The 13483-nt window shown below is 35.8% G+C and overlaps 1 protein-coding gene across 2 annotated transcripts; it reads right to left on the reverse strand.

Annotated features, from left to right (window-relative positions):
- Positions 1–8241: 8241 nt before the first annotated feature.
- On the reverse strand, positions 8242–9453 carry LOC132785629 (protein lifeguard 1). 2 transcript variants are annotated; one of them, XM_060791816.1, is made up of 3 exons: positions 9404–9453; positions 9045–9272; positions 8242–8977 (listed from the first exon to the last, which is right to left on the reverse strand). In XM_060791816.1, the coding sequence occupies exon 3, from the start codon at positions 8949–8951 to the stop codon at positions 8265–8267; it is 687 nt and encodes a 228-aa protein (XP_060647799.1). In that variant the 5' UTR covers positions 8952–8977; positions 9045–9272; positions 9404–9453; the 3' UTR covers positions 8242–8264. The 2 variants fall into 2 exon arrangements, with proteins under 2 accessions (XP_060647799.1, XP_060647798.1); XM_060791815.1 differs by having other exon boundaries at positions 8242–8980.
- Positions 9454–13483: the final 4030 nt, after the last annotated feature.

Consider the following 13483-nt stretch of genomic DNA (forward strand, 5'->3'; position numbering starts at 1 on the left):
TATAGTATTATGATAACATTTCTATGTTTTTAACGTGTGTGTATTATTAAGTCTCCAGTGAATTGGCTACTGTCAATGACGCTAAAGAGTTTTGCTAATTACAATTGAAGAAGAAGCCGCAAGCCAAAGCAGAACTTGCTGTGCATAAATAATTGTTAAATACGTATGAGATATAGTATGTGTTTTGTTTTCAGGTTATTCAAAACAAATAAAAATTTACTACTATACTCGTATTTGCTTTGATAACTACGAGCTGAATGCGTCACATTAGTCATACGCACCGTGGTGCACGCTGTTGAGTACTTTCTATGAATAGTGCAAATTATTTATGCATTATTCAATGACATGACAACTGACAACTGACAGCATAAATAAGCAGTGATATTGTGTCTACATTTGATATGCAGTCTCTATGCTTGTTACATTAATCATACGCACTGTTAACTACTTACTTTCCAACAACAGCAACAGCAACAGTATCGAGCGTAAACAAGAGGAAAACAAAGACTTAAGTCATCTGTAATGATGTTTATCGAGAGCTATAGGAAACCTTTCATCGTCAACAACAGCAGCAGCCACGTAAAAAGCATAATACAGAAAGAAAAAAAGGTAATTGAAGTGGCAAGTGAAGACAAAAGGCAAACAGCTTGCAAAAGCAGCACGCAAGGCCACAAGCGAAATTTAATCGCTTTAAATGTGAAATTATTTGGAAATAAATAAATAAACTCAATTGGCAGCACACATCACATAATCATAATCAGTTGTCGCAATTTGATTTCCACTTTCGAGGCGAGTCGAGTCGAGTAGTAAATCGTGTTTGATTAATTGCAGCGCATCTCTCGCTCTCTCTCTCTCTCTTTCTCGCTCACACCTGGAGAGGCTTTTTGATTATTTTGTGGGTGCTTTTGTCTTTGCTTTCGTTTTGAGTTCGAGTTCGATTTCGTTCTATGCTGTGTTGTTGTTGTTGTTTGTTATTCGTTCTTCGATTCAGAAACAGAAACAGAAGCAGAAGCAGACGCACTTAATGAGCTCATTCGTATGCGTTCGGGGAATCGTGTGAAAGGTGAATACTTATCACATATATATGATATTGCTGGTCTCTGGCTTTGGCTACTGTTTTCGCAAAGTGGCACGAAAAGTGAAAGCCTTTCATTTGAAAGCATCTGTGGCGCCAGCATTAGTGAAGCATATTGTGTGGTTTATGTGTCTCGCCGCGCGATAAGCTCCCGGAGTTAACCGACAAATTTGTAAGCCGATTGCGTAGCTTTGAGCCACACACACTCACACACACATTTACACACCCACAAATTATTCTATGGCATCGCCATATCTTTTTATTTTTAATTAAATGAATGCTTTTGCCATTGATTATGCAACCACAAATATTTATTGCTTAAATACACTTTATTTAATGGGGTGCTTTGATTGTTTTGGATAATTAAAAGTTCCCTTTTCTTATCATAATCTATATCTTAAATAATTGCAGTTTGTTCTTGTCCTTGCCACAAGTGTAAGAGCAACAGTTTTTCCCCAGCTCATTTGCATTTTTAATTGCAAAAAACGAGCTCACAAAATGTTTATGCAATTTATGCATGGAAATTTTTGTGACTTTGCAACTTGGCTCGCAAGTATGCCGTAATAACTTGTATGTGTTTGCTTACAATGTGATTAAAAAAAAAATTCTATGAAATTTATGTGACAAGCCGAAGTGGGAAATACACTAACAAGTAAATTAAAATGGCATTCCAATGTGTTTGTTGCTTTTTGTGATTAATTCTTTTCATTTTAAGCTAGTCTGATTATTTACAATGTTTCTAAGAACTATAAAAAATATAGAAAATATTTAAATAAATAAGTTGTGCTTTGAATAAGTTAATAAGAATTTCTTGTTGCCGCCTAGAAGTATGCTATTTATTTTAAAGTGTATTGCGGAATAAACCTCAACTCATCTGCATTTATGAATGTAATTATATAATACTTCATGAGGTCGGACGTGCCTATCCTGGTTTTACAACACTATTATTATACATATTATACACTCAGCAAGATGTTGCGCGGAAGTTAAAGTCGCAAAAGGTGCTTTCAGCTATGAAATACAAGATGGCAAAGACAAGTCAAGCGACCAAAGTGGCGCCAGTGTGTTTTTAATTACCATAATTACATAACTGCACATACACACACGCACAACTCACACACACAAACACACGCAATAGCATTTGCACTCATACTCCTCCATACTCGCAGATAGCATAGTCTCACACACGCACACAAAGATAATATTGCGGTTGCCTATAAGTATGCAGCACTTTCTGAAAGAACAAAGTGTGTGCTATGCACCGTGGGGCAAATACATAATGTTCATAAATGTATAATTAATATTTAAAGATTTTTAAAGATGTTAATTATATATTTACCATTATTTAAATTTTGTTTTTTACTTTTTTATCTTTTTTAAAAAATTACTTAATATTCCATAACAATCTTAAATTACTCCATTGTTCTGTGTCGTGGCAGATGTGCTGTGGTTGGTTTACAGTTAGCATAATTCAGAGTAGGGGGACGTTGGGGAGGTGGCACAGCAAGTGCCACCCTGTTGCTGTGCTTTTATTGTCCTTATCGTATAAACTTAAATAGTTTTTACCAGCCACTTTGCGGCTTTTAAGTTATTTTGCGTGCACCACTCTCAAGTCAGCGGGTGTTCCATTCCATTCCCCCAACCCCCTCTCTTTCTTCTTCTATCTCTTTGTCACTGCTTGCCTTGTTGTTATCTTCGCCTTTTGTTTGCCTGCCTGTTGCCAGGGCGAAATTAAAGCGGACTTTTTGTATTGTGGTACAACTAACAAAGTAGCCACAGTTGTGCCAGGAAGTTCGAATAGTTAACCGGTTATCAACCTAATTAAATGGCAAGTCCAGGCCTGAGATTCACCCATCGCTTGCCCGTTGCAATTTATTTAAAAACTAAACTTTTAATTATTTCACATTAGATGGGGTCAGCAGCGACCTCTTTGCTGCATAATTTGCATGCCGCACAGACAGCCGGACTTTATGCTTCCTGCTTGGAGCTTGCCACCTGCCACCTGCCACTTGGCACTTTCAACTTGCCACTTGCCACTTTACCACTTACGGCAAGGCACACAAACTTGGGCTAAATGTTTTGCAATTAATTTTCGTGCCATGTCGGTTATTAACCTGCCAAGAACTCTGGACTCCACCGAACACATTCACTTCACTTACATTCATCCATAGTTGAACTCATTAAAATCCTGAAATCCTGAACGGACGGACTACGGGGCGTGGCCGTTGGGGCGTGTCGGGCATAATAAATCAAAGCTGTATGCTATTTTTATGCACACCCTTTTTTTTCTACATTCGTAATTAAAAATTAATAGGTTATCAGCTTGAAGTCGTTAAAGGCAAATTCATTTTGCTGCATAATTGAAAACAGATTAAACCAAGTTGTGGCTGAAATGGATGTTATTAAAGTTAGAATATTTCCTTTGAAGTGCAGCTTAAATTCATAACAATTGCACTTAAATTACAAAACGACTTTTTCAAGAGAAATATTATAATTTATTCATCACCACAGCACGAAAATAAATGCACAAATAGCTTTTGTATGGGAGTATTTTTGTTTTTATATCCGCTATCCATAGGGTAGAAGGTTATTATAAGTTTGTGATTCTAGGAAATGTTTGTAACAGAAAGAAGAAGGCATCTCAAACCCCATGAAGTACCATTTACATATATATTCTTGTTCAGGGTCAAGAGCCCAGACGATATAGCTATGCCAGTCTGTTCTTCTGTCCGTCTGTCCGTATGAACACCTAGATCTCAGAGATTATAAGAGATAGATCTATATGAAGTCCAACATATTATATTATGTATATATTGTATCAATATACCAGATATACATTTTAGTATATTTTAGTATTTTTTGGTATATTCTTTTGGAATATTTTAGTGATAGCACCGCATTGTTTCGCTTATGTTTTGCTGTATCTACAAACCAAAAATATATTTTAGTATAAGTCAGTATTTTTGTGGTACATTCATTTGGTATATTTTAAAATTAATACCGCACTGTTTTTCTTCTATTTTAAAAATGGGTAGCTGGTATATCACAGTCGTTCACACTCGACTGTAGCTTTCTTATAGTACTTGTTTTTATTGTTTACAATACTTAGCAACATTTTAAAATTTAAATATTTGCAATTTATTGAATTGCATTGAAATACAATAGTTAAAACTGTTGAATAATTTAAGCTCAATACATAACAGTTTTTGCATGTTAGCAAATGAAGAAAGAAATTTTTGAGTTGATGTACGAAAACATACGCTGGAAAAATGTTTATAAAAAAGCATGAATTAAATACATGATTAATGAATTAAAGTATATAAAAAGAAATAAATTATTTGATATAGTATGTAAAATAAAAATTCATCTTTTCTAGTCTCTCCTTTATTTTTGTATACCCATTCAAAATCAATTTTTTGTGCACAATTTTAAATTGCTGCCATTCAGTCAAGTCTTTTGTGTTGACTTTAAAGCTGAATAATTTCCAACACATTTCAATGACAATTGTTCGACATGTGAAAAATAAGAGATGTAGAAGTTGAGTGTAAATAGAATAATTGTTTGTGCTTTAGCCAGAATGGAGACATGTCCACTGATTTATTTATTTAGTTAACAAACTGCAATATTCGGACTTGAATATTAACTTTATTGACCTAAGCTCAGCCCCTTTCCCGTTCCCAACTGAGTCAAATGGTCAAGTTACACGTGCGTGCCTATAAAATTGGCTTTGCTGGCAATTTCAATTTGATGCTGGCCACATCATCGTTGGGTCTATTGTCGAGCAGCCCAAATGCATTTGGCTTTCATAAATAAATAAGTCTGTTAAATTGTCCACGCTCCGCAGACTCTGACCAATTCAGAAGGCACATCCTTGGCTTTGACTTTAGCTTGTTTGTCACTTTCTGGCATTGGATTTGAATGTGCTTCTCATGCGCATCACGTGCTCTTTTCCCAGTCCCAATCCGAGTTCGTGTTCTCTCTCCCCTTCACCCATAGTCTAAAATATTTGTCAGATGTTTGCTGGCTGTTGTTATCCTCGCGGATCAAGCGGACATTTAAGCAGCTTACGACCAAAAATGAAAAGCGATTGAAATTTTCATGAAATCCATTTGAGAATAATCGTCAACTTTACAATATACATTAACAGAAAGCATCCTTAGCAGTCTCTTCAATTAGTGAAGAGAGAGAAAGAGAGTTCAAGTCGAGTTTTCAACTGTTTCTAACTTGCTTGTAATTGATTTTTGCAACAATTTTGATTTTCAATTTACTGGCGTAAAGGCAAATGGCGGAAGTTTTTCAGTCTTTGTGCGAGCGCAAAAAAAACGAACTATCTCAACTTTGATTGCAAATTTGTTTGCCTCAACCAAAGCAATTTTTTCTCGTTCCAATTCTCTGACTCTCGCTCTGTATTTTTTCTGTGCCACAGTTTGTTGCATTTGCAGTTATTTTTCTGCCCACTTTTTGCTGCCATTTTATCTCGCTTTTCTGTTTTTTTTTTCGGTTTTACCACTGTTTCTATTTTTTGTTTTTTTGCAGCTGCATCTTTGCTTGACAAACAAGGAAAACGGAAACGGGTAAACGTGTTGCTTGCAAATGTTTACAGTTTAGTTGGCCGGCAGAGTAGATGCTTGATTCTCCGGGTATAAAACAATTTGATGGAAAAATCAACAATTCAGCCGACTCTTGGATTCATTCTTTCTCTCTCTGTTTTTGGGGAACATAGTTTAGTCTCACAAATTGAAACTGACATATTTCAAGTGCGAGGCAATATCGAAGGCAACAAACAAAATATGTTGAAAGCGTTCGTTTAATTGATTGACGGCACAGAGTAAATAAAATGTCCGATGCCAAATGTTGCCAATTCTTTTACAAAGAAGTATGCTTCCCGGTTTAGTTTAGAAGTCGTTTAAGATTGCACTCCGAACTTTTACTCTCTGGGAACTTTTCTACATCATTCACATTCACATTCACATTCACATAATTCCCCACTTTAGTTTGTTCTCCTCCATTTTGTTGTCTTCGCTGTCAACTTTAATTAAGGGCAGCCCCGGCGCTTTTCATAATAATCTTCTAATTACATTTTTAGCATGGCAAAAGGTCGCCAAAAAGTCATTAACAGGACTCCCAAAAGCAAAAAAAAAGTAAAGTAAAGAACAATCCCATTTTTGCGCCTGCATTTCACACACAACCTTTGTGACATATGTCGGCATTTTTTCTTCGTTTTTTTACACCCACAAATTGCGAAACATATTTTTATGCAGTGTTTGCGAAAATACACATAAAAAAAAAGAAATATTTACAATTGTTGTTTTCTGTTCTGCGCTGGTCAAAAGCAATGCTAACAATGTCATAACGTAATCTCTTTCGAGTGTTGTTTTTTTTTTGTTTGACTTCCGCAACGCGGGCAAATTCTGCTTGTTCAACAACAGTCAGACAGTTGTTGTTCTCGATGTTGTTGTTGTTGTGGTATTATTGTTGTTGCCACGTAGCATGTGCGACATTTTGCGGCACTGAGTTGAGTGAGTCTCTGACTCTTATGCATTTAATCATTGCATAACTGAGTAACAAGCTTAGCTTTTTTTCATTAAAAGATTTGTTTAATGGAACTGCAAGACTAAGCCACAAGAGAATACTTTATAAATTTGCTTTATGTTTAACAAAAAAGAAGTAGGAAGGCTACAGTTGAGTGTGCTCGACTGTGAAATACCTGCTAATCATTTTGAATAAAAGCAAAACTGCGCAACCTATATTCAAAACTATACCAAATTAATATACTGCAAAAATACTAAAAATATACTGAACTGTATGATATTGTTATTAAAATATACCAAATAATATTTCACAAATATGCTTAAGATGTACCGAGTGCCTTATATGGTATATCGGGGAAGTATTGCATTCGAAATATACCAAGAGGTATTAAAATAATACCAAACATTATACCGAACTAATACCAAATATGTACCGAATGACATATTTGATAAATCGAAGAAGTATTATATTTGAAATATACCAGGAGGTCTTAAAATATACCGATTATCATACCAAAAAATACCAAAAATGCACAAAAGGTCATATTTTGGTATATCAATGAAGTAATATATTCGAAAAATACCAAGATGTCTTAAAATGTACCGATTATTATGTCGAAAATTACCAAAAATGTACCGAATGTTATATTTGGTATGTCGTATATACTAAGACTTCAAAATATACCAGATTGCAATATGCGTAATTTGCCATACAGAAGTATTTCTTTGGGCAGCGGGTATAAGAAAACATGAAAATGCTTTTACTAGCCTCTAACGATTTCCGCAATTTTGATGATGCTTGAACAAGAGCACTCCAAAAAGATTTATCAAAAGCTAAAGAATGCTTCAGTTGCTCTGCTTTTCATTTTTGTCATGCAGTTTTTAATTAAATTGCAATGATAAGTGTTAATAATAATACGGCCAAATCTGTTATGCAACACACTATTAAAAATACAATTTTAAATATGGCAAAATGTAGCCAAACGTTTTTCCACAACAGCAAGTCAAGGAGAGAGGAAAGGTTGCGGACACACGTGTTGACAGGAGTCAGGAGTCAATGTTGCTGGCACTTAAATGCTAGAAAAACTACTGACAAGCAAACAACAGTGAAGCAGAGAGAGAGAGAGAGAGAGGGAGTCAGGGACTGAGGTCAGTGTGGAGTGAACCACCAAATAAAAAGTTCGTAGACAGCCAAAAAGTTGTCGCACGTCATGGCGTGTGAGCAGATAAGAGATGAGCACGCTGAGTTTTATTGATGGCCAGCTCCAAAATACAGCTTAGTATAAAAGTGGGTGGTTGGCATATATCGATAACTACAACGCAGTATGTTCTGTGTGTGTGTGTGTCAACTGTCAGGCGACTGTCAATTGTTAATTAAAGCTAAAAAGTTGAGCGGCCAGCAGCTGTCAACTAAGACCATTTGATTGGCCTGATCCTAGACTAGAGAAGCTGCTGCTTAGATTGCGGTTTCTTTATGTTAATATTGTAATTACTTTGACGTTTTTATTGCCGTCGACTAATAACATAATTGACACATTTCAACGCAAGTGTGAGAGTGTGATTTATGTGTGTGTTTGGCCACTAATTAAATGCCTGTGTAATGCAATAAGCAAACATTCGATAAAATGCGCAAAATTTTTAACATGTAATCCATTTATTTACTCTCCTGTGATGCCCAGAATGTTTAACACGTCCAAGAAAATGTTTGAAATATCATAATACAGGTTGCTTATGGCGAAAATGTATTCCTCCTGACTAATGATATACTTACATACATTACCGCCCATCATCAACTGCGTGTCGTAGATCAAGTTGAAGGAGGCGAAAAAGGCGCAAAGCGATGAATAGCTCAGAGATGGTAACTTGCCACCAAAGAAGATGGAGAACAGGTTAAAGATGAGTTTGGCATATATCACAATTTTTCCCGACACTGTCAAATCCCATTTAGTTTGCATGGCAAAGAGCGTGAGTGACAAGCAGATGGCAACTGTAGTCCCGATGGCCAAAAGCACCTTGTTGTCAGCATAATAACTGGTTGCGACGCCCAGAAAAAAGGATCTAGCGAAGGTGAAAATGCCCAAGCATATATTTTTTGGCGTCTGTCGTTGCACATTCTCGATCCAGCAGGCCACCATTGTCACCACCATGATGATCCCAGACAGCCATAAGATCCAAATATTGCGGTCGACAATGTCCTTCACTTCGGGGGAGAAGAAGAAGATTGCCACAGCTCCCAAAGTTGCCAACAACTGACACATCAATATAAAATACACCTTGCGTATAAATTCACGACGAATGCTTTGATTGTGCACGTGGTATTCTGGATTAATTTTAGTCATGGCCATTTTAAAAGCTGAAAATTTTTCTTCAACTGCTATTATTGAAATAATATTTAGAAAGTTGAAATTGTCAGCTAGAAATATGTTAGAAATACTCACAAATAAAACGACAGTCCTATTTCGAGAACAGAATAAGACTGACTATTTCGTCAGTGAGAATTTATTACAAAATCTCAATCAATCTCCTTGGTTGGCTGGAGGAAATCACTGAGAATTCAAACGATTCAGTATTGGCACACGTAGATGGTAAATTGACCACGATGCAGAAGGAGCTGCTATTTACTCCTCAGCAGCAGCAGCCGGAAAGCACAATTGTATACGCCCTGACTGGAAGCGAAGAAAACATTAAAAATATGCTGCATGCGGCAGAAATGTACGGAGTTAAATCTTTCTTTGTACACAAATATTAAACACAGAAATATTATTACAGAATTCTGTAATATGTTAGAAATACTCACAAATAAAACGACAGTCCTATTTCGAGAACAGAATAAGACTGACTATTTCGTCAGTGGCAATTTATTACAAAAGGCCTGAACATGTGTGTATTATCGTCAGAGTTGCATAGAGTAGGCTTGGAGTTTCCGGATCTGCATTATTCCATGTGGCCGAAGAGAGGGGCATGTTAACTCCTCCCCCCCTCAGTCCGAAGAGAACCCAATTGTGTTTCGTGTCATGCCAAGACCGAGACTGCAAGAATTTTCTGTAGATCGTTAGATGACTCGTCTTGTAGAATGCTTTTTGCATTGAGTCTGGTGTACGCGCCCTATTAGCGCAACGCGAAATTTCCCTAACGCCTACTTTTCTCGAACAGAATTTATACTCGACGTTTCTTGTATAAAATCAGTTACGCATATACGGCAAACTGAAATGATAAATTCTTTTCGCATCTTGTGTCTACACAAGACGGGACTGGAAGAAAACTTGTATATTGTCTACGAATAAAACACAATCGGGAAGGCCATACAGTCAACCATAGGGGGGAATGGCCGGATCGGAAAAGGATGGCTCAGTGACGTGTTGTTGGTGTATGCCACGAACTCCGACGATATTTTGAATTTTACAATTTTTGTGTTGTATAATAAAGTGTGTTCTTAGTGTATTAGTTGGTCAGTGTTAGGGTTTCCAGGATGTTTACTCAGACTTCTAGAAAAGTTTATTTCAAGCTGTCCGTACTCGTACGCTTTCTCGATCGTCTCTGGCCTTTGGTTTCTAATGGCTGATCTAAGTGGGTCCTTTAATCCAACTAGGAATGTATTTAGGCAGAATCTGTCATATTGGTCACGTTTGGACGCAAGGGAGTGTCCACTAGGATCTGCTTCTCTGGCCAGTGACATCAATTCACTTCTTATTCTCGTGGCTGTGAAATATAATCTTCCCATACTGAGTCCATCCGGAAGATTATGTAGCTCTCTAACAAGCATTTCTTCTGTCTTTTTGCTGGAGTATAGTCGCTTGAGATTTGATTTGATGTCATCCCAACTGAGGATGATAGGAAGAAAGGAGTATCGATTGAGAAGGAAGTCGATAGAATTGACTTGGAATATACCCTTTGGTGACGACGACGAAAAAAGCAAGACGTGCTAACGTCGACCGCGAGGAATATATTAAAATAACTTAATTAATCAATAAACTGAATACAGTAATAATTAAGGATTAAACTTATGAAATAATAAATAAACATTAACATAAAATCAATCTTACATGTTTATTGAGAGAAAAGATTAGTGTATTGTATATACGTGATTTTTATTTGAATTACTAAAAATGAATGCCAAAGTTCTATAAAAATAAAAACGTGTGGAACATTTCTTAATTAAAATATCCCAAGTATTTACAGAAACATTTTATGAATTGACTTTGACTTCATTTTAACTCAAATTACTAAGAATTATTTTCGGTGTTCTATAAAAGAAAACTTACATTTGTAGAACGTTTCTTATATTGTTAAATTTTGTATACTAAGTACTAAATTAAATATTTTTTGTTTAGAATTACGTTAATATTTATGTTATATATTATTATTTATATTATTGAAAACTTGAAATTGAAAGAATGGAATTAAAGCTGTACAACATATTTTTAAGCTCTTCAATTTTGTTAACTATTCTTGTCATATTTCTTGTTTATCATTATTTTTATTGTATTAAATGTGTATTATTTTATTTCACTTCTATACTACTTTTTTTTCATTAGATTTTTAATATTTAATTTTATATTTTCTTATGGAACTTTCCATCAACACTTAACGCTTAAAAAAGTTCCCTCGTATAATGAGTCAGTGTATTGTTTATGTTTAACTGTGATTTCCATTCCATTAACTTTGTTATTATGGCGGGATCTTTTTGCGCGATAACTGATAAGAAACAGGAAAACAACAACAGGTGTGCGTTTTCCTCATGTGAGACTATTTACGAGTAGCTTTGACTTTTCTCTCTCCAACTCTCTTGTCTCTTGTCGAACTCTTTCTCTCACCTCGTGTCTCATACTCTCGAAGTTTGCTTCTGCGCATTGCGGTAATTCAGCAAAAGTTTAATTCGTGAGCTTTTTTTTTTTGTTGGTTTTGTGAAATAATTTTCAGTATTTTCAGCGCCTTTGTCGGTTTGAGTGGACGAAGGACTTGAAAATTGGCAGAACCAAGCGGGGACTGCATTTGGCACATTTCTGATTGCCTGGCCAACAGCAAATTGACGTATTTTTCATCAAGATTCATTTAATAATGCAAACTTAAATTCGGCATACCTCAAAATTTGAAAGTGAGGTCTTCGTTTCCAAGTAAACCACAGGCGCTTTTATCTTTTTATTTTAGTTTGCATTGAAGGCATTCCAAGCGAAATTAAGTTGACAATAAATATATTATAAAAATAATATATAGCTTGGCAATGGCAAATAAAGGAAAGGAAAATAGAATATAAATAATGTAAGAGGGCAAGTTATGCTGCCACCAAATGGCAACTGCCAACTGGCAATTGACAGTCTTTTGTTTTTGCCAGAGACAATTTTGTGGCACACATCAATCAAAATGCCATTTGGACTGGCATGCAACACGAGAGGTTCGGTCCTGGTCCTAACTTTGTTAGGATCAGACCGAAAGAGACCCGAAACTAGTTCCATTCCATGGCATGGCACGTGTTGCGTTTGCAACTTGGCTTTAAGCCCAAATAGCCATCAACAAGTTCTCTTTTTTTCCTTACATTTTTATATACAAAATCCGGCTAAGAAATACTCTGCAGAAAAAGCTTTGATAACTGATAAGTTTTTCACTGAATCAGTTACAGTGGCTGCCAAAGGCAATGACAGGGTAGCCAAGCAAAAAAACTGCGTCACGTGTTACTCTAATCCCCATGGCTGACACAACAAAAGCCAGCTACCGAATTTGTTTCAGGGCATTGCTGCCAGTCATCCATCCATCTATCCACCCAACCCCAAGCTAACCAGTCAGCTAGTCAGTCAGTCAGTCAGTCAGTCAGTGAGTCAGTCAGCCAGTTAGGCATCTATCAACAAAAAACTACACTTTAAAACTTTAAATGAGTTTTTGTGTGGCCCAAAGTTTGTGCCGAAAAATCAACTGAAACCAAAAAGGAGACAAGAGAGGTGGCCACATAGCAAAGATAAGCAGAGTAAAAGAAGCTCACGAAGATGTTGGGGAAGATGTAGACAAAGATGATGGTTAAGAGAAATAGCAGCGACAACAAATTGTTGACATTTTATCGACCAAATTGAAGGTGAGGCGCTGACAGACGGCACAAAATTGAATAGACTGTGTGTTGGCCCCTGAAATGGTCGCAAATCTTGACCAAAGCCAAAACAAATACAAATTTAAGTACATACTTGAGTGTAGTAGTAGAAAGTGTAAGCTAGAAAATACTCTGTAGAGTTTGTTATTAAGCTAAAGAATATAATAATTCGTATCAATTAATCAATATCATAATTTATAGTCTGTTATTTGCTAGAAATAGCTAAACATGCAATCTCTTGATAGCAAAAATGTAGCAGACAAATATATCGATAGGTTTACATAAGACATCACTAAGTATCACCAAGTACTAAGACTAGATTGTGCCATCACTAACAACACTCGACTTATTAAAGTTATTCTTAGTGATCAATAGAAGAAACGTGTCGCGCATATATAATGTGTTTATTATTTAACATGCAAAAAAAAGAATAAATAATTTAGTTCGAATCTTACATGAAGTTTATTAATTTTAAACTTAGCAGACTCATGTATCGATATTCTATAAGTTTTATCACTAAATATATAAGTACCATCACTAACACGTTGTTAAAGATTGTGCCATCAGTATCGAGACACGATTCATTAAAGTTATTTGTGGTGATCAATAAAAGAAACGTGTTGCGCATAAATAATTTATCTATTATTTAACATACGTATAAGCTACTTAAAAGTAGAGTATGCCGTTGCTTATTTTAATGCTTATAGGGTATTTAAGTATATGTATCTGTGCTAGAAATAGACTACGAAGCGGCTTAACAAGCACTAAAAACAAAGTCGCAAAAAGAAACAGAAACAGCAA

Source organism: Drosophila nasuta, chromosome 2R (genome assembly GCF_023558535.2).
Source record: "Drosophila nasuta strain 15112-1781.00 chromosome 2R, ASM2355853v1, whole genome shotgun sequence".
Classification (NCBI taxonomy): Eukaryota; Metazoa; Arthropoda; class Insecta; order Diptera; family Drosophilidae; genus Drosophila; species Drosophila nasuta.

Bases quoted from the DNA above. Each gene is read 5' to 3' on its own strand.
- LOC132785629 (XM_060791816.1), bottom strand. From the start codon at position 8,951: ATGGCCATGACTAAAATTAATCCAGAATACCACGTGCACAATCAAAGC.